This window comes from Doryrhamphus excisus, linkage group LG19 (genome assembly GCF_037039965.1).
Source record: "Doryrhamphus excisus strain RoL-2023G ecotype Guam linkage group LG19, RoL_Dexc_Guam_v1.1, whole genome shotgun sequence".
In the NCBI taxonomy this organism is placed as follows: domain Eukaryota; kingdom Metazoa; phylum Chordata; class Actinopteri; order Syngnathiformes; family Syngnathidae; genus Doryrhamphus; species Doryrhamphus excisus.
Window position 1 is genome coordinate 6097070 of NC_136375.1, and position 20610 is coordinate 6117679.

General features: G+C 40.0%; 1 protein-coding gene across 3 annotated transcripts; it reads right to left on the reverse strand.

Moving 5' to 3' along the window:
* Window positions 1-819: 819 nt before the first annotated feature.
* On the reverse strand, window positions 820-20601 carry mrrf (mitochondrial ribosome recycling factor). 3 transcript variants are annotated; one of them, XM_058057783.2, is made up of 8 exons: window positions 20517-20601; window positions 19785-19934; window positions 15781-15939; window positions 15554-15706; window positions 8956-9074; window positions 6227-6318; window positions 2622-2781; window positions 822-1127 (listed from the first exon to the last, which is right to left on the reverse strand). In XM_058057783.2, the coding sequence occupies exons 3-8, from the start codon at window positions 15935-15937 to the stop codon at window positions 1050-1052; spliced, it is 759 nt and encodes a 252-aa protein (XP_057913766.2). In that variant the 5' UTR covers window positions 15938-15939; window positions 19785-19934; window positions 20517-20601; the 3' UTR covers window positions 822-1049. The 3 variants fall into 3 exon arrangements, with proteins under 3 accessions (XP_078655083.1, XP_057913766.2, XP_057913767.2); XM_078798957.1 differs by lacking the exon at window positions 20517-20601 and having other exon boundaries at window positions 820-1127; window positions 19785-19928; XM_058057784.2 differs by lacking the exon at window positions 19785-19934 and having other exon boundaries at window positions 20517-20549.
* Between the last annotated feature and the right edge of the window lie 9 nt (window positions 20602-20610).

Below are 20610 nucleotides of genomic sequence, written 5' to 3' on the forward strand. Positions count from 1 at the left end.
AGGCACCCAGGAGACCTGGTCTTTGACGGTCAAATCTGGTTCTTCAGACCATGATATCCATACCAAAAAGATGTCTGATAATGTCTCCTTCATTACTGGACACAATGGTATGGTACAACTCCGAGGTGCCACTGTGCTGTGGGCCAGAAGGAACCGTGTTCTCAGTCTGAAGGTTTAACAAGCACGTTAGGGGGGGACGGATGGAGACCCAAGCAGAGACCAGACCGGTCCGACAAGACACTTGGGACTTATCACAGACACATCAAATTTGCATAGAAATTCTGGACTGTTCATATCTTTGTAAGGGGGATGAAATACTTATACATAATAATACTAACAATAATAATTAATAATGTCAGTTCTGTGCCAATACTCATCGTTGTAAAAATAAGAACTCTAACTTAAAACTGGAACTGGAACTAAGTGCAAATTCAAAACAAAGACTAGCCGGCGACATTCACTTTGTTAAGTCCGCTAATGGACCATTGTAGTGCCGTGCACACAGGAAAAGTCCATTATCACTCCAACTAATGGGGGGGGGCTTCAAACTGAAAGTGGAGAAAAAGAAAATAAAAAGCCATTTATCTCTCACACACACACATGCTACACACACACTACAAAGCGACTGAGTCCATCAATAAGCCTGTGATGGAGATGTAATGGTACTGTGTGTGTGTTTGTGCGTGTGAAGCAAAGCTCTGTGTTGACCGTAACGTTGCTGCAAGCAGGCCTTTTTCCACCAAGACAAAAAGCCGGCAGCCGGGTGCGTTTGTTTTATCTAAATAGACAGCCCTTGTGGCAAGAGGTTTGCCACGGAGGAAGCCCACGAATCCCATTAAAAAGCCATTTGTCGCCAAGAGCTGTGTTTATTTTAAGACAGGAAGAGTGCTAGCTATTTCCTTCTTCATGTGAAGATATACTTCGTACAAACACTGCAATGTGCACGCCAGGCCGGTAGATGGCGATGGGGGGGGGGGGGACCACCCCCCACACATTTCTGCTGTTGAATATCAACGTGGATGATTCCGTGATGTCTGCGTGTGTGTTTTTCACCCCAACAGCTCCTTGGTCTTCACCGCCAGGTGTTTGTCGATGTCTGCCGACACGTCGTCCGCCATCCGCTGAATCTGCAGAGGCAAAAACGAAAGCGCTTTGCAAGGAATGGCAGCAAAAATACAAGACCTTGACCCCCCCCTTTGTCGGCTTGGCTTTACAAACGATCCACTAGTGCTGTTAAAGCTTTGCTTTACAGACGGTCCCTGAAGCCCGGGCTTTAAAAATACTCATTTTGTCCTCTTTTTTATCTTTACAGAACGATGAACATCAGGGGTGCCCTAGGACACTGGCTCTCAAATGCGGGGGCAGGACCCAAAGGTGGGCCGCACATGACATGAAAATAAGTAGTATATAACTCATGTCTAACTTCCTTTCAAGTCAATTTGAACGATATTTCAGTCATCTGAATGTTTATTCAACAGTGACATTGGAAATGATGTTATTCATTGTTCATGTTGTAATAGAAAAATCTAACAATAAAAATGGCTTAAAAGTCTAAAAAAAATGATAATAAAAATGACAAATAAATGTGCAAAAAATAATAAAAATGTTGTAAAAATGCATAAAATAATTCAACATATGTAATATCCCACTAATATTTGGAGAATATTTCAGTCATCTTACTCCTTGGTATACTGTATGTTTACTCAAGAGTTACATTGGAAATAATGTTATTCATTGTTCATGTTGTAATCAAAAAATCTAACAATAAAAATGGCTTAAAAGTCTAAGAAAATGATAATAAAAATGACAAATAAATGTGCAAAAAAATAACAAAAATTTTGTAAAAATGCATAAAATAATTCAACATATGTAATATCCCACTAATATTTGAAGAATATTTCAGTCATCTTACTCCTTGGTATACTGAAATACCCGATGTTATTCATTGTTCATGCTGTAATAGCAAAATCTAACAATAAAAATGACTAATAAATGTGCAAAAAATAATACAAACATTTTAAATTAAAATGAGTAAAAATGCAAAAAATAATTCAACATATGTAATATCCCACTAATATTTGAAGAATATTTGAGTCATCGTACTCCTTGGTATACTGTATGTTTATTCAACAGTTACATTGGAAATATCTGATGTTATTCTTGTTCATGTTGTAATGGAAAAATCTATCAATAAAAATGGCTTAAAAGTCTAAAAAAATGATTATAAAAATGACTAATAAATGTGCAAAAAATTATATATTTTTTTAAATTAAAATGAGTAAAAAACGCAAAAAATAATTCAACATATGTAATATCCCACTAATATTTGAAGAATATTTCAGTCATCTTACTCTGTTAAATAAAAGCATAAAATATAGAAAATACTAAAAATAAAATATTTATAGTCAAATAAAATTTCAAGGTGACTATAGGGGTGTTGTTTCATGTCTAGAGAGCTCTAATAATGTAAATAATGTATTTGGAAGATTGTAAACAAGTTTTATATGCCATCATTTATTAATATTTCATCTTACTTGTGCAAATTGACTTATGGTGGTCGGGTCTGGAATGACATCTTACACTCAACAGGAGCTTTTGCAACCAAGTTTCAGTCCACCTACCTCTTTCTCCACCAGTCGTATGGTGTCCTCCGAGTGTCCCTCCTTGGCCTTCTTCACCTGCGTGACGGCGCTGGAGCGCACCCTCCTCAGCGCCTCTTTGGCCTTGTTGCTCAACTGCTTGGCCGTCTTGGCGAGGTTCTCTCTGTGCTCACGGGTCACCCTGCCAGGAAGTAGCAGCAAAGTGGTCTGGAACGTCTTTTGTTCCTCGCCATCACTTTGGAGAGAGGAGGTTTCGCTACACATCCTAAATTTACTATTTTAAAAAGGAATAGTTTAATACTGTGGAATTTTTTTTTTCTTACAAGAAAAAAATTTAATTCTCTGAGGGCATAGTTTAATATTGTGGATTAAAAAAATACAGAATTTTTTGTGGGAAAAATATATTTTCACAATAATGACTTCCTCATTTGAATCTTAAATCTTTTACAAGAGTAAAGTCAAAATATGTCACAGGAATAAAGTTGCCATTTTTAAAGAATAAGGTAAAAGAAAATGGCTAAATATTTTTTATGAGAAAGTAATTTTTTTTGAATGAGGGGGAAAAAAAAAGTGAATGTGGCTGTGCAAAAATTCATTTTCTACCGCTTTTCCTCACGAGGGTCGCGGGGGTGCTGGAGCCTATCCCAGCCAATCACAGGGCACATATAGACAAACAACCATTCACACTCACATTCATACCTATGGACAATTTGGAGTGGCCAATTAACCTAGCATGTTTTTGGAATGTGGGAGGAAACCGGAGTACGCGGAGAAAACCCACGCATGTACGGAGAGAACATGCAAACTCCACACAGAGATGGCCGAGGGTGGGGATTTAAGTCATAAGTTTCCGAAAGAATACTTTAATATTATGAAATGCATTTGGTTTTTTTGTGTGTGCAGGTGATGATGCAACTCCGCAATAGAAGAGATCATGTGTGATGCAGCTGAAGAAACAGCCACAAGGTGGCAGAAGCGAAGAAGTCGCCGCAGAAACCAGGAAGTGAAAAGGCATCTCGCCGATGTGAACATGGTCAATAGTTGATGCTGTTATATTTGTAGTAAGTATAATTGGGGACACGTCTCTCACCATATACACACATTTAATTCTGTCTTTTTGACATGGAAGTGCGTCCCCTGCCTCTAAATCAAAAATGGTACAGTCCCCCTTCAAAGCCCCAGACTGCTTCACTATTGCCAGAATGCACGCTGCTGATTGCGGAAATACTGCTCACGTGGGCCCGACAAACAAACACTAATACCGTTTACACAGAGGAGGCCGTAGTAATAAGATAATACCGGTAGAGTAGTATTAGTAGACGATACTAATATTTAGTGTGGTGATGTAAAAAGGCAGAGCAAAGTGCAAAAATGAGCTCATCGTGTAAAGTTTGTACTTCCTCCTCAAGGTTTCCATCGGCAACTTTGCAATCACACCTCGCTTGTTTTAATCACCACTTGGCCATTCTCCTCCTTTGTCCTTAATTGGCGTTTTCTGCCAGGTGGAAGTATTTGCAAACAATCCGAGAGCAACGTATATTTACCGCAAACAATACGGCCTAATTACCGATTCTGCCGCCAAATCAACCACGGCGCCTTCGTCTCTTTGGAAATGCAAATCCTCAGGCTTGCCAAGACTGATTGGAGGAGGTAAAGGGGGGAGGGGGTTGAAACGGGCGGACGCGTGTCCCGCCTCAACCAGACTAACACCTGCTGCTGCATCCGCCAGGAAGAGCATGCGTGCATGCTCATGAACAGGAAGCACAGTTATGGAGATATTATATGCAAATGTGTCGAGATGCTCAGATCAACGCGATGGGCATGAAAGCCCCGTTTCATAACACGAGCAGCCTCCATTATGTTCTATGCCACAGACGGGACAGTTGACTGAAAACAGTTATTAACAACAACGCAGCTTGGTGAGTGCAAAGCACTGAACTGTATCAGGGTCAGCTTGAAGCATGGCGCGACCAAATAAAAATCAGGGGTGGGGTCTTGTTAACGCCGTTTGTTAGTTAGTTTGCAGGACTACACAAAAAACCACACCAGTGATTTCTATGTAACTTTGAGAAGGGGTGGCGCGGGTCATATTTGGGTGGAAGTCTGGTCCCATCATCTTATTGATCAGCCGTGCGCCACACCATAAGATTTGTGTTGTCACGTTTAGCTTGTGGTCAAACTACTAAGGTACAGGAAGTGTGGCAAACATGGGAAAGACACTTTTGGGGGAAGTGATTTTTCAAAATAAAATTGAAATTGGTAAAAAAAAAAAGTTTCAATAATCCTCAGTCTGTGACAACTGAAAGTGCACAAAGACAAGCGAGGGTAATTGTTTATGATTGACGTTTGCTTGTTAGCTAGCGGGGCTACACATAAAAAAAAAGACACCATGATTTTCCATGAAACTTATTACGTAAAATTATTACTTATTGTGTGTACCAGTGTACCATTAGGCCTAGACAAATTTCATATAATAGGGCAAAAACAGGCTAATAAGCAAGCCAATAAGCAGGCTAATACTAGCCTACTACTACTACTAGTAGTAGTCATCATTATCATCATTATTCTTCTTCTGATTATTACTACTACTACTAGTAGTAGTAATAATCAGAAGAAGAATAATAGTGATCAATGATATAATAATCATTATTATATTATTAATTAGCCTATTATTATTACTATCATCATTATTCTTCTGATTATTACTACTACTACTAGTAGTAGTAATAAAGAATAATGATGATAGTAATAATTTACTATGATCATAATTATTCTTCTGATTATTACTACTACTACTAGTAGTAATAATAAAGAATATTGATGATAGTAATAATAATAGGCTACTAGTAGTAGTAATAATCAGAAGAAGAATAATGATGATAGTAATAATAATAGGCTACTCGTAGTAGTAATAATCAGAAGAAGAATAATGATGATAGTAATAATAATAGGCTAATTAATAATATAATAAAGATTATTATACAATTGATCACTGTCTACTGGACAGAATGGTTGCAGTGCTTGATCAGCGGTTTTGCAGTGTAGATTGTGTGTACTTTTGTACATTTAAATGGTGGCCTAAAACAATTGAGTATCTCTACTAAATCTGTCCAAAAGTGGGAAAGTTAGATCCCGGTTCTTGTTCGTTATTTGTTTTTTTTGTATTTTTTTGTATTTTTTGGAATGTCTACTACATTCATTCATATCCTGTGCATCTCTAGGTGGTCTAAGCCCCCCCCTGTCCTCAGAACCTAGTGACGCCCCTGGCGTGTACCACACCTTATGCTGTCTTTTGCGTCTGTACCTTCTCAATAAAGGCCATTCAAAGATATCTAGCACAGGTTTCATTTTCACTCTCTCTGTGGCTCCTTTGGGCTAAGGTTAGCTTGTGGTCCTAATGGATTAGTTAGACATTAAAACATGGAAAAGACAAAAAGAAAGAAGTCATGAGGATTTGTCAAAAATAAAAGTGGTTGAAGGGATAAAATATAAGTTGTCACTATAATTGGTTCCCGAGTAATAGAATAAACAGTAGAGTGTTATTGTATATAATCCATGTGTTGCCTGGAGGAGGAGCGGGAAAAGTGAAAATACAGGGAAAGTCTTTGTGTGTTTAAGAGACTCACTTGGGGACGGGCACCTTGATGATTGTCCCATCCACCTCAGGGTTGAGGTTCATGCTACTCTCTCTCAGGGCACGGGCGGCCGCCGCTGTAGCCTGGAGGCACGCAAACACAAGGAGGGCGGGGTGAATATGAAAAGAAAACTGCAGGTAGTGGTCTTTCTCCAGCTGGCAATCATTAAGGTGTGTGTGTGTGTGTGTGTGTGTGTGTGGCGGCCCGTGCACTGTGGAAGTGCCTTGGGCCACTGTCAGCGCCAAGTCCTGTGGGACAGGACTGAGAGGTTGCAGGGCAGGGCGCTGACCCCCGGTGACCCCACAAGGGTGTCTGCTTGCGACACACACACCAAAACACACACACACACACACATAAATGGGCCACACTGGAAAGAAAAACAGTAAACGCTAGAAGAATCAATCAGTGACATAAAAGTAGGGATTTCTCCATCCTCCATTTTGGCTTCTGATCCAATCCGATTAAAAAAAATAATAATCTTACTGATCCGATACTGATTTTTGAAATAGTGACCAGGTCCCTAACCCAATAAAAGACAGAATGGGCATTCAAACTTTTAGGGTAGGACTAATCATTTGAAGTGGTGACAAATGACATGTTTCCACAAACCCTCCTCAACACAACAATCAATCAAACTTTATTTGTAGAGCACTTTTCATACATAGAATGTAGCACAAAGTGCTTTACATGTTAAAAAAAAAACAAAAAACGGTCATTTATTGACAGTCCCTAGTACAATGTTTCATTGGGGTGGCCAAGGTGAGACCATTGCTCACAACGGGGTGGCATGAAGTCGATACCTGCCGTGTCTAGATGTGTTGGGGTGGCACCTGCCGGCCCCCCCCCCAAATCAGGTCATGTGATGGATTGCTGCTTGTGTACCTGCTGCGGCTGCCACAAATACCGAATGATAGTATGCGGCTACTTGAAGCAGGCTCTGATTGAGATTGCGAGAAAGTGAGGCCTCGTTAGCGTGGGCCTGATTGGACATCAGATAGGCTGAAAATCCGCCATGGTGCTGCGTGACATTGAGGGCCAAGTGGTGCAGAAATGCAATCATCATGCAACCACAAAAAGGCATTATTGATAGATTGCAAACATCTGAGCGCGTGCATATAGCTTCCCGACAATTAGCTGCATGACAATTCCCTTTGCCGAGCATTCCATTACTTTCAACATGAAGAAAAATGGGAATATCATTTTTTTCAGCCCCTCCTCCCCTTTCCCGTTCCTTCTCGACAGCTCCTTCTGCTGTTTTCCTCCGGGAGGAAAAGAAATGGCAGCCAGATTAAAGGAATTTATTTGTGTGCGTTGAATTAATTCCTTCAGCTCTTGTTTCTTTTCCTTAGCGAGAGCTCAGACCTCTGCGTGCTCCCTCCCAGCGCCGAGTGATAGATTCGACCCATACCTCTGTTTGATTGTTCTCCGCATCAAATTCATCACTGCTTCCGCTCTCACGACCACCAGTCCAGCGCAACAACAACAAAAAAAAAGGAACGGGACCGGAATAGCCCGGGCCAGGTTCTTGTTAATGTGTAGGAGAGGGGGGGGGCTACACTGAAGTTTGACATCAAACGTTGGCGCTGAGAGCTGAGAGGAACGTCCGTGTGCGGTGGCGCTCACCCATACAGGCCTTGCGTGCCGTCTGCTGCCCGGTGAATTCACACAATGGAAGCCCAGGGTCCAAGCCTGGAGGCTGTGGCTGTGGGCACCCTGGACTCTCCTCAAGTGGCGGAGTGTGTGTGGTCTGCGGTTAGAAGGAACACTTACCAGAGGGGTTGGGGGTTCGTGTGTGGGGGGGGAGAGGGGCACCCTTAGATGACTGGCTAAAGATGTTGGCGCTCTCACATTTACATCCTCACACAAGACTGTAAGTGTAACTGGGTCAAAGTAGCTGTGGCTGTAGGCAACTCCTCATGTAGGTGTTTTTTTTTCTCTTTATCTAGCTCTGCCTGCTCATTAAATGTTGCTCCTCATCAGTGCTACTATTTGCTCTTTAGCGAAAAGGTGAGAAGAAGTGTTATCTGGTCAAGACGTCGCTGGTGAGGCGTTCAGGGCCCGCACGATCGGTAGGAGGCCTCGGGGGAGCTGGGCCAAGTAGCATGGGAGAGACAACCTCACATGAGCGGAAGAAGATGGATGTTGTGTAAATGGAACTTGGTTGGTACGGTGGTGTTTTAGGTTTTAGGTGCATTGTTAGCTAGCTCGTAAGGATTGGAGATGGTAGGCAAATTTCCCACAAAAAAAAATGCCTGCATTTTATTGCGTTGTCAGATTTCACAAGAAGCCAGGAGCTCTACTGTCTGTAAGCGACATGATCATGACGGTGTAATGCCTCCATTCTCGTAACGCCTGGACTTTCCAGACCACCAGTCTGGAGGTCTGGACAGTATAAGCCTACTGGATGAAGCACAGCTCTAATTAGCGCTGCGTTGCTAAAGAAGGAGAGAAAGAAATGTAAAAAAAAAAAAAAAAAGAAAATAATTCATTCCTTCCTATCCTGGAGGTAAGATGAGGTCATCTCCTCTTTGGTGACGCACACAAACACATACGTCTACACTTTGAACACACGTCTTGTTCAAGTCCTTGGTGCTATCTTTCACTGCTTCCCCCAGTGATCAATCAATTAGCATGGGAGATTTGACAGGGGGGGGGGGTTATCATATCAGGCTGGAAACATTCCACTTGTGTGTTGTTGAGTTGTTGTGTGGTGGTCTTACCTCAGGGAAGCTGCTCATGTTGACCAGGATGATCTGAGGGGATTTCATGGAGACCTGACCCAGCTGGTTGAGGGGGAACTTCCCATCCTGCGTTGACACCACAATGTGGTCCAGAGCCCCTAAACACAATTATCGTTAGCAACGACCTGCAGTGTCATTCATGTCATTGTTATTAACAGTAGAGTTTGGAGATACTTTCCCATTCAATAGGTGCCTCAAAACTTTTCAATGGCTTGTGTCTTTCACACAGAAAGATCATTTATTCAGCTGTGCATTTCACACAGAACACAGAAAACGACGGTATAAAGTATGCAACAATCGAAAGTTTGGAGATACTTTCCCATTCAATAGGATACAAGAGTGCCTCAAAACTTTTCAATGGCTTGTGCCTTTCACGCACAAAGATCATTTATTCAGCTGTGCATTTCACACAGAATACGGAAAACGGCGGTATTAAATGTGCAACAATCAAAATTTGGAGATACTTTCCCATTCAATAAGATGCACGAGTGCCTCAAAACCTTTCAATGGCTTGTGTCTTTCACACAGAAAGATCATTTATTCAGCTGTGCATTTCACACAGAATACGGAAAACGGCGGTATTAAATATGCAACAATCAAAATTTGGAGATACTTTCCCATTCAATAAGATGCACGAGTGCCTCAAAACCTTTCAATGGCTTGCCTCTTTCACACAGAAAGGTGATTAGGCATTTATTCAGCTGTGCATTTCACACAGAACACGGAAAACTGTAGTATAAAATGTGCAACAATCAAAAGTTTGGAGACACTTTCCCAGTCAATAGGATGCAAGAGTGCCTCAAAACTTTTCAATGGCTTGTGTCTTTCACACAGAAAAATAATTTATTTAGCTGTGCATTTCACACAGAAAACTGTAGTATAAAATATGCAACAATCAAAAGTTTGGAGAAACTTTCCCAGTCAATAGGATGCAAGAGTGCCTCAAAACTTTTCAATGGCTTGCCTCTTTCACACAGAAAGATCATTTATTCAGCCGTGCATTTCACACAGAACACGGCCACCTGTAGCATAAAATATGTAACAATCAAAAGTTTGGAGAAACTTTCCCAGTCAATAGGATGCAAAAGCGTCTTCAAAGTTTTGACTGCTAAACCTTTTTCCCAACAAATTGGGAATCTGGCATTTAGTCGCTCGGCAAAGTGGAAAACTGCACTATAAAACACACAATTTGCAAAAGTCGGATGCCAAAGGGTCACCGAACTTTGGACTGGTTGGCCTTTTTCACAGCGATCCAACAAATCAGTGATTCTAAACAGAGGAGCTGGAATTTACTCATCCAAATGCCAGCGAATTGCAACATTCAGTATAAAACACTCATTAACCTTTCTCCTCCAAAAATGCACCTTTTTGAGGAAAAAAACCCCATTTCTTCCAAAACAGATCAAAAGTTTGGAGACGCATGTCCATTCAACAGGATGCAATAGTGTCTCAAAACTTTTGATTGACAAGCCTCTTTCATGCAGAAAGTCCACAAAATTAGCAAATGTGATTCATAACAAGCGACAGGGCATTTATCCATCTGTGCATGTCACACAGACAATGTAGTACAAAATAAAAATACTTGATTGCAGTGTACAGAATGATAGAGAATACGGCATCGGACATGACAGGGATGGAAATGTCAGTGAAAAAGCAAAGGTGTGTTGACCCCCCCCTTCTCTTCTCTTCCATCTGGCTAACCTCAAGACGCAGTTGTTTCCTTCCCTTCCACCTCTGCCTTACATCACACCATCCCTGCTGCTGGGCATGTTTCGTGTGTGTGTGTGTGTGTGTGTGTGCCAGGGAATGAAGGGGGTGTGAGGGCGACTTTCTCCATTCCATCCTTTTATCATTTGACTCCAGGAGCCAGTCAGACACAGAAGATGTCAATAAAAGGCTGTATGGTTGTTGTCCATGTAGAGCACGTACATAGACGTACATAGACGTACCGTACACTCCTGTCTGCCTGTCCGTCTTTGCTACTTGTGGCTTGACGATGTGCACCTACACATCTGTTAGCAATTACGCACGCGGGCCAGACAGGCGGCCATTTCTTTACCCGGGAGGTGAGGAGGGCGAGGGGTCTGACGGGGAACGTATCAGAAATGGGCTAAAAAGTCGACTTAACCGCATTACTTAACGTGGAGTAGTACGTGACGTATGATCACATTCAAGGCTAAGAGAGCCATGAAGGCCAGATATTTAAAAATGTGTATCTGTGAGAGCCATATACATTTTTTTAAACATTGAATGCAATAAAATGTGTGCATTTTTATGTAAGACCAACAGTTTTAGATATAGTGGGCTCTAATTGTGTAGACCAGGCACACTACCACACGCCAATGGGGTGTGGCCAGCACACTTTTGTGAGCAGCGCAGTGTCTAATAAATCAAATACTTGTTGCCATTAATACAACTTCTGCTGCTGCATAATTTTGCACCATACTCAGTACATTTCATTTGGCCATCTTCGTCAGAAGGCTTGGTTCTGCAGCTTTAGCTAGGTGACTATTTGACTAAAGGAGGAAAGTTTACATTTACATGTTGACATCTCAATGACCGAGGTAGACTACAGCATTACCCAGTAATAATCGAGTTTTGGTGTTTGACCTGGAAAATACAGTGCATCCGGAAATGAGTTTGGAATGAGGCTGTAACATGACAAAATGTAGAAAAAGTGAAGCGCTGTGAATACTTTCCGGATGCACTGTATCTTCAAGAAAGATGGATATGGTTGGCCGTATTGCAGTAGAAAATAGATGGACGAATTAAAATGCATAAAAAAGTTGTTGATTTTTAATATTATTTAATTTACTATTATTTCTGTGATGTTTACTTTAAAATGTTAGCAAAAATAAATTTTTATTGTGGTAAGAAATGCTTGAGAGCCAGATACAGTCATCAAAAGAGCCCTACCTGGCTCCCGAGCCATAGGTTCCCTACCTCTGTACGACAACGCAGGAAGGTTTAACCAATCATATCACAAAAGCCTTTACACATACTTAGTAAGTCATTCTCACGACTTTCTTCCTCCAAATGTACGCCATTTTCATGCAAGAATCAACCCAGTTTCGCAACATGCACCTTGTAAATGCAAAAATTATTTTTATAACAACAATATAATAAAAATTGTATACTTTCATCCTTAAAAAATACACCTTTCCTCCAAAAAGAAGCATGTTTCCTGCAAAAATTTAACCTTTCTCCTCCAAAACTGCACCTTTTTGAGGGAAAAAAAAACCTTTTCTTCCAAAACTACAGAATTTACGCAAAAAAATATACAATGTTAACTTTAACCACCAAAAATACACCTTCTCTAAAATGCTAAATACAAGTTTTCCGCAAAAATACATCTTTGTAAACACAGACCCCCATTTTCTTAGCAAAAAGCTAACTTTTCCTCCAAAAATATACCTTTTTTCTGCAAAAATGTAAGCCTTTTCTTCCAAAACTACAGAATTTACGCAAAAAAAATATACAATGTTAACTCTAACCACCAAAAATACACCTTTTCTAAAATGCTAAATACAACTTTTCCTCAAAAATACACCTTTGTAAACACAGATCCCCATTTTCTCAGCAAAAAGCTAACTTTTTCCTCCAAAAATATACTTTTTTTCTGCAAAAATTTAACCCTTTTCTTCCAAAACTACAGAATTTTTATGCAAAAAATACACAATGTTAACTCTAACCACCAAAAATACACATTTTCTAAAATGCTAAATACAATTTTTCCGCAAAAACACATCTTTGTAAACACAGATCCCTATTTTCTTAGCAAAGAGCTAACTTTTTCCTACAAGAATATAACTTTTTTCTGCAAAAATGTAACCCTTTTCTTCCAAAAATACAGAATATACGCAAAAAAATATACAATGTTAACTTTAACCACCAAAAATACACCTTTTCTAAAATGCTAAATACAATTTTTCCGCAAAAATGCATCTTTGTAAACACATACCCCCATTTTCTCAGCAAAAAGCTAACTTTTTCCTCCAAAAATATACCTTTTTTCTGCAAAAATGTAACACTTTTCTTCCAAAAATACAACTATTGTATGCAGACCCCCTTTTTTTACTCAACTTTAACCTCCAAAAATACACATTGAAAATGCAAAATACCATTTTGTGCTTTTTTTCTACAAAAATTACATTTTGTTCTGTAAAAATACACATTTTTTATGCAAAAATATACCTTTTCTCCAAAAATATTGTACACCCTGTTAAACAAATATACATGAAACAAATATTTCATTAAATATTACAATTACCTTAAAAAAATTACAATTCTCACCAAAAATGTGGCCACTATGTGCATTTTTCTTGGTATTTTTCCGATTTCCAGGCTTCGGCAATCAAACGTATTTTCTTAGCTGCTCATTTCTTTCATCACCATCTTTTTCTCGTTTTTTTTTCCATTTTGGACACGTGGCACAAACAGTACGTATGTATAGTACATAAAGAGTGGTTACCATGATCACCATGATCCACACATTAGTCCAGATATGAAACTTTTTTATGCAATTCGGTCACAGGCCAAGAATTCTATTGGTATGAATTAATTATGAATTATTGGCAGGATATTGGGTGCTGAAATATTGAGTCTTTCATCCCTCCAACTCTTCCTTTGGAAGGCTCGGAGGGATGTCGGCTTCCACCGGGAAGATGCTCCATGGGCGTTTCCACGGCAACAGACCTCCATCCGTCTCGGACGGACGTCCATGCGCACACACACTTATTTGTAAGCCTGATGGAATCCAGATTTGCGAGAAAAAAAGACTCGGACAACTGACGTCATCCCATTCCAACATCTCCTCCGTCCTGTCAGCCCTTTAAGTTCCTGCCTGCCTGGATTAGCACGCAGCTGGACGCACGCAGAGATGGACGCCGGCTCATTTCATTGGAAAGGTTTGAGTAAAAGCCAGAACATTACAAAGATGAAGGATACATGAGTTTGGGAGGGGGGCAGGAAAGCGATGAGGTTGAAAAAAAGGACATCTTGACAGGCTGCCCATATAAGGACACTTGTGCTGCGATTGCGTCCTACATCTTTACCAACGGCCTCCAGGAAGGGGCTGTGCTGTATCAAACTCATCAAAAACCAGCAAGTGGCGCTTTAGCCAATCGGAAGCCCGAAGAAAGTCATCTCCGGGAAAAGACGGAATTTTTTTCCTCCAATAGTAAAAAAAAGTACACCTTGATGCAAAATACAGCTTTTTTTATGCAAAAGTTCAACTTCCTTCCTCCAAAAAATAACTTCTTTTTAGGCACAAATACACAGTTTTACATTTTCTTTTTATGCAAACATCTTTCAATGCAAAAAAATATTTTTCCTCTAAATGCACTAATATTTACATTTTTTTACTTTACATTTTTTTCTTCCAAGAACATTTTTTTCAGCAAAAAAAAATGTAAACAGTGTTTCACTCCTGCAGTACAAAATAGCTTTTATAATGCAAAAATACAATTTTGGATGCAAACATTAAACTTTTTTTTTCCCCTCTAAATTGACTTTTTTCCGCCTGAACTTTTTACTCAAAAATAAAAAACACAAATTTTTATGTAGAAATACACCCTTTTTCAAAATAGAGAACTGTTTTAATTCTGAAATACACTTTTTCATGTAAAAATACAATTTTGAATGCAAAAATTTAACTTTTTTTTCTCTCTAAATTGACTTTTTTCCGCCTGAATTTTTTACTCAAAAATAAAAAACACAAATTTTTATGTAGAAATACGCTCTTTTTCAAAATAGAGAACTGTTTTAATTCTGAAATACATTTTTTCATGTAAAAATACAATTTTGAATGCAAAAATTAAACTTTTTTTCTCTCTAAATTGACTTTTTTCTGCCTGAACTTTTTACCCCAAAATAAAGCACAAACTTTTGTGTAGAAATTGTTCTCCCTTTCTCAAAATAGAGAACTGTTTTAATTCTGAAATACACTTTTTCATGCAAAAATACACTTTTTCATGCAAAAACTCAACTTTTTTTCCCTCTAAATTAACTTATTTTTTTACATTTTATGTTTTTGGTCCTGCAATACACCTTTTTTATGCAGCAATACACTTTTTTAATCCAAAAAAAATTCAATGTTTTCCCCTCTGGCAAATCTTTTTATGCAAAAATACAACCTTTGCCTCCAAAATACATATTTTTATATAAAAGTACCCCCTTTTTTCCTGCAAAAAGACCCCTTTTATATTTGGCTGTATGTTTTTTCCCCATTGCTTGAAATTGATTATTATTTATAATAATAAAAAAACTGTACTTCTTCTCAAAGGATCAATTTTCAGCACCATTTTGGGCTAAAATGCTGAAAAACACTGTTTGATACCTGTGAAATAGACTTTCCCTTTCCTTTCCTTCCCCCCCATCCCAACCCCTCACCCCTAAGCCCCAAGCCCTAAGCCAGCTCTCTTCCTTTGGAGGGCAAGAGGCAGCAGGTCATGACCTGGATATAGTAAAGGAAGGAAAGGTCAAGCGCGGGGTCAAGGTAAGGCCATGTGGAGGTCTGGTTGACACAAACAAGATTGGAGGGTTTGGTGGGGGGGGGGGGTAAAAGCGAGGTGAATACCTGGTGAGGTTCGGATGCTCAGGTTGCGTGTGAAGTCGTCCTGAAGCGCAGTAAGAACGGCCGTCATGTCCTCCTTCACGTCAGGCAGGCTGATGATGTCCTCCACCAGGGCGGCGCTAATGTTCCCCTTTGACGACTGCGCCTTGGCCTTGGCTGAGAGGAAGAGGATGGAATGAAAATCATGAAGAGTGCGAGCCATTCCAGCACACCATGCTCCCATCACCGACCTTTAGCCTTCTTGGTGGCATAGAGTCGTGCCCATGCGGCAGGGCGGAGCGGAGGCGGGGCGCCGACCCTGGCGGATGCCACGGGGGGACACCTGAGCGGTGGCACCAGGGACCGGCACAGCAGCGGACGTAGTCGGATCAGACGAGTCGCTGCCATGACTGACAAAGAGTACGGACAGGGACATATTATTGGATGCCGACATGAAATGTGGAGCGTGTGTCATAAGATCCGACATTAATGACACAATAACTGACAAACATGGATTCATGGACTTTACTACCACCTTAAATGGGATTGTACTCATACATTTACACAACATACTATTTTGTTTGTATTATTTCTGTGTTTTGTATTTATTATTGTATTTATTCATTCTTTGGTCCATTTATCTGAACATATTTGAAAATTATGCTTCATTTTCACCCATTTTGAAGGATTAGTACTTACCATTTTTGTGGATACTTATATTTATATTAGATATTTTTTGCACTTTTATGTCAACATATTTGAATTTTTTTCGTTTTCACCCATTTGAAAAGGTTTGATTTCTTTTGTATTTTCTATCATTTTATTCATACACATTGAGAATACTTTTATGTGAACATGACACTTTTTTCAAATGGTGTTTCCTGCCATTTTAAAAGATGACTACTTTATTTATATTCTATCATTGTTTAGTGTTTTATTTTATTTAATTTGTACATGCATGTGATACAATTTTTTTGGTATTTGTATCTGAACATGTTTGAAAATTGTGTTTTCATCCATGAAAAAAAACAGCATTTTTTTCTATTTGTTATGATTTTATTTATACGAGCGCAAAATATACCGTATTATATCAATTGTAGAGCTTTGCATTGATTATTATTGATGGCTAAAATGATTAATTATGGCTGAAAGAATACCGATCCATGCTGATGCATAAAAATATCTAAATCTATGTTCATGTTGGCAGCCTCCTCTGCCATGTTTTTGTTTTCCTCTAGTACAGGGGACTCAAACACGCGGACACTAGTTTGAGGCCCCCGCCTTGATATGAAAGTTTAATGTTAGTGCGGCCCGCGCAAGTTTGATATGGATGCTGTATGGTATCATGTACCCAGAAAAAATTATTACATTTGATTAATGTTCATGTTAAAGGTTAAATAACTTAATAGTTATCCTCCCTATCCATGTGGAAGTGGTAAGTTTTTGGCTATTTAAGTTTAAAGGAAATAACTTGAAGGCTACCGTTTAGGTTGCTAGCTCTGTAGTTTGCGAGTTAGCATGTGTCTCAAGACCCTGCAGTTGTGCAATATGTTGTAAATAAAAAGAGTATAAATGTGACAGTCGTGTTTTGTCATGTCTACAGGGCTCTAATAATGCTTTGGTAATTTTAATCTGGAAAAAAATAATTTGTCTACCCACCAACTATATGTGGTTTCTTAAGTTTTTCTTAATATTATTATTATTATATTTATTTATTACTGATTGATTTTCTTTCTTGATTTGTTTATTTTTTATCTTATTTTGTGCAGAAAAATAAAAATTAAGATATTTGAGAACAGTGGAATGTTTTATCAGCGCTTTTATTGTAGAAAATCGAAACCAAAGCACTGAAAAAGTTTGTATATTTTTCTGTTTTTAATAAATGCGTGTTTTTTTTTTAAACCTGATGCGACCCAGTCTCACCCAGACCATAGCTCCAGTGGCCCCCAAGTAAATTGAGTTTGAGACCCCTGCTCTAGTACTACTGTGATGAATAAGTACACGGTAGTAATGGCAGATATCAGCCAGTAGGAGGTAGACAATCATTGTGTACTTGCTCCATCCAGTCAGGTGTTGGGGGATTCCTACAGGGGAAACTCCGGCTCTTAAAAACACGAGCAGACTAACCTCCCTCACCTTCTCCTCCTTTATTACGGACTCACCACCTCCCACCTTGAGACTGCTAAACTGCGGAACTGAACCTTAGAGCGCACACAAGTACAGACAAACTGGTGGAGTAACAAAAGGCCACAGACGCAAACACACCAAAGCCCGTCTTTCATCGTCAGTGGCTGTGAAACTCTCTTCGGCAAGCCGTGAAGGTGGAAACATCCCACGCTGCGTGCGCTTAAAAACACATTTCTCAATGAAAACATGAGGAATGCACAACCACACACCCTTTACACTCCGAAATGTACTTTTTAAGGACGTTCAAGCAGTCCAAGGTGTCCCTCTAGCCCGTCAATGTGCGCCAAACCTGAGAAGAATCCACCATCCACTTGTCCGCCTAGAAGCACAAAAATGGTCACTTCTGACAACACCTCTGACCCTCCCACCAACGTATCTGCACATCTTTTAGGTTGTTTTTTCGCCAGTGGCAAAAAGAGGTGATGGTGCAATTCATGAATCTGCATGTATTAAAATTTCCCTTCAATGCAAATCTTGTGCAAGCTACACCCCTCCATGCTTCTTGCTGGCTTCCTGCTTGCTGTGGAGTGCTTTATCACATGGGAGAGAGAGATGCATGCCAAGCTCTTTATGGCCTTTTTAAGGCTTAAAACTGCACCAAACATGATCTATTCTGTTGTGGAGTTGCATCATCACCTCTTTGTGCTTCTCATGCAAAAAGCGTAAAAGATGTATAAATACGTCTTTGGGATCAGGCGTTTGGGTTGAAAAAAAAACATATAATTAGTAGCGAATGAGCTAACAGTAATGGTGATTAAGGGTGCAAACAAGTCCGAACATTTATGTGTTTTGATCTGATAAATCTAGTAATGTTTATCAAATGCAGATCATCAGATCATCAAACAAATGTAAACATTACTCAATGACAACACAACTCAACACTATTTAAATGAAACACACGTACAAAATTGAGACCTAGCGCTGTGGGAAAGGTTCTCAAGCCATTTGCAAAGCTTTGGGACTTCAACCAACCACAGAGAGAGCCATTATCCAGCAATGGCCAAAATATGAAACAGTGGTGAACCTTCCCAGGAGTGGGCGGCCGACCAAAACGACCCCAAGAGCACTGCCATGACTCATCCCAGAGGTCACAAAAGACCCCACAACAACATCCAAAGAAGCGCCTGCATGTCAGAGTTCCTAGATCAAAACATGAAGGTTGGTGAAACATCTTGATGATCCCAAGACCTTTGGCAAAATACTCTGAAGGCCCGTGTCCCATTCCATCTGGCATTGAGAAAAAGAAGAGTCCAACGTGGTGGTGGTAGTGTGATGGTCTGCTGTTTCAGGACTTTTTGTACGGTGGCAGTACTCATCGGGACGCTGCTCTAACACACCTCATTTACACCTGGACTGCCACGGAAGAAAACGACGCGGAAAGGAAGGATACGTTTTTCCAACTTTGCCACAATGTTGCTATATTTAGTATTCAGACTCTTCCTGATACTCAACAACAACAACAACAAAAACTAAATGCCAAGCGACCTTTTCTGGTACTTGAGACTTTTGGAGATTGACATAAAGACATGTATTGCTCTTCCCCGATTGTCCCCCATTGCAAAGCGCAAAAAATTGCAGGCTGCTATACTTTTGTTTTTCTTTTTGCTAGGTACTAGGTCAGTAACATCTTGAAGTACCCTCTTGAGAAACTACCAGTCTACTACTACTTTCATATTGGATTCGGAATCCAACACATATGGCTGGTTGTTAAAAGCGGACATTTAAAGAAGATAAATCGTCGTTAAAAAATGGGTTCGGCAGCCATACGGAAGTCCTTGTGAGCACTTGAGAGTGCTAAGACTGCGGAATGGGCGTGCCTGGAGGCGGGCAGTGGGTGGAATAAATAAAACAGACCATTTTCACAGGATGCACGAAATCTAAAGAAATACAGCTGGAATAGGTGCAGATTATGGAAGATCTAGAAAGCTTTCTGTGCTGGTTATCGTGTGTAACTGCTCTACAGGAGTCCAGGACTTAACACAGAAGGGTGACAAATTAGCACAATAATAATAGGTCCCCTTTAATGTTTCCGGCTTCAGTCTGACTCATTACAGACATAAAAATGTACCTCCAGCGCCCAACAGATATCCAAAAAGGTGCCAAAACCGGGCTAGACGGATCCCTGACAGGCTTTGAAGGCTGGGCAGCAGCAAGCTGATACGATCCCACCCACCGTGGCAGAGCAGATCTGTGGTGATGCGGGACGCTGACGGAGCTCCTTGGAGGGGAAGTCGAGCAGAAAATATGAAGCACAGGTGTTCAATGAGATACTGTAGCCACACATCCTGTGCATGCAGCTGCACTCGCACCTTTCCTACAGAAGCAGCGAGTCAACCCGCATCGACCTTACCTTTGTACACTTTACAATTCTAACACACACAAAAAAAAGAGATAAAGAACAGTATCTGATCACGCTCTTCCTGGTTTAACATCACAACTGCTCCATCACACAAACACAGGATGGAAACGCAATCTTTTATGCGTTACAACCTCTCTATAATGATTTGTTTGGATAGGACTTTGTTTATTTAATGCAAATAAACACGAAACACAACCAATGAACCGAACCGTACTGTCATTAATCAAAAAAGTGTTCGCTAATTGATTAATTGATTGATAAGAGCACTAAATCATTCAGCTGGCAGGATGAAGGTCGGCGTCAACAGACATTTTCTAGCCCCCTTTCTCCATTTTTAACACCACAGTAATTCACAAAAAAGTTGTCACGTGCATGATACAAAATAATTTCCACAGTAGACATATATTGCAAAAATATAATCAACCAAATAAGCTTACTTACTTATAACTTATTTACAGGAGCGTGCTTACGAGGCAGCCATATTGAAATGCGTGTCGTCATCTTTACGCGACGAGGTTTTCGAGACGGGAGCGCT